General features: G+C 54.4%; 1 protein-coding gene across 1 annotated transcript in view; it reads left to right on the forward strand.

The window, feature by feature from the left end:
- PHALS_13138 (gtp cyclohydrolase ii) overlaps nucleotides 1–323 on the forward strand; it is a gene marked incomplete at both ends in the record, with an annotated part of 1,805 nt that extends 1,482 nt beyond the window's left edge. Inside the window, one exon of the mRNA XM_024728833.1 lies at nucleotides 75–323. Within this exon, the coding sequence (XP_024579271.1) occupies nucleotides 75–323 (249 nt within the window). The remainder of the gene's footprint in view (nucleotides 1–74) is intronic.
- Between the last annotated feature and the right edge of the window lie 822 nt (nucleotides 324–1,145).

Consider the following 1,145-nt stretch of genomic DNA (forward strand, 5'->3'; position numbering starts at 1 on the left):
TCTTCACAACTGGACTTGAGTGCGGAGTGCAACAACTTCCGTTTCCAACGTATTCGCCTGCTCGACGGCTGGAGGCCGCTCTGACAGAGTACAGTAATCCTCAACGCGAGACAGTCGGTGCACAAAGTGCTCCAGACTCTCGATGTCTTCCACACAGCGGTAGGCGACCTCGGAGAGATGCTCGACAGAGTGCCGATGACGATGGACTTTGTCCTCCAACGATCGAAGAGCATCACGAGTCACCAGACGGCGATCGAACAAGTCGTCATCGACCGCCGCCGACTCTTCTCGATGGGAATGGTGACGTCCACTACCACGTGTAATGCCTTGTGGGTCGACATCGTCGACGGGAGGTTAATTCAGTATTTTGTATAGTGGCGGGGATACACAAACTCCGAGAACTCGTGGGAGTTTGAGGTGCCACTTCAGCTAGAATGTCCAGACGTCATAGACGCTTATGATCAAAGGATTTTGACGCTTCGCGTCGTCTTGCGCACCGCGCTTCTCAGCAGTAGCCTTGGAGGTTGGAGGGCCATGAGCTGAGCTCAAGCTATGGTCCTGAGCTGCAGTGGTCGCAGAATCACCCGTGTGAGAAACCACAGATCTCACAGGATCGTTATGGATGGTTTCTAATGTCGCAGGGCGGCACTTCGCAGGAAGTCAACGTTGCGCCTTAAGTATGGCAATTTCAAATCTAAGATGAGCTCAACGCGCACGTCCACTACCTTGTGGCCTCGCTGTATGGTAGACGGCGAAGACAGTTTTCGGTGCCGCTGCAACCATTGCTTAAATAGCTCATCGTCATCGGCAGCAATTTCGCCAGAGGTGAGCACTACAGGGATGGTCCGCATTGCGAGAACAGGAGCATCTCTTTCTTGAACTCGAAGTCGAGCGCGGTGCCGATCCATTGGGATATCTTGGGGTACCAAAATGCGAGCTCGCATAGCTTTTCGCTGATCAAGCTCCGCTTGTGTAGTGGCCAGAGGCCCGACTACGTAGATGCCTAATGATCGAGTGATCGCGTCTTTCGCTTCAGTAGCGGGATCCGCCGAGCGGAAGCCGCATTCCTCACGAGGGCCTAAGACCAAACGTGGATACGAGCGCAGGAGAGCCGCCCTGTGAGCAGCCTCCAATTGCTGCTCCTG

Source organism: Plasmopara halstedii (genome assembly GCF_900000015.1).
Source record: "Plasmopara halstedii genome assembly, contig: Scaffold_650, whole genome shotgun sequence".
NCBI lineage: Eukaryota > Oomycota > Peronosporomycetes > Peronosporales > Peronosporaceae > Plasmopara > Plasmopara halstedii.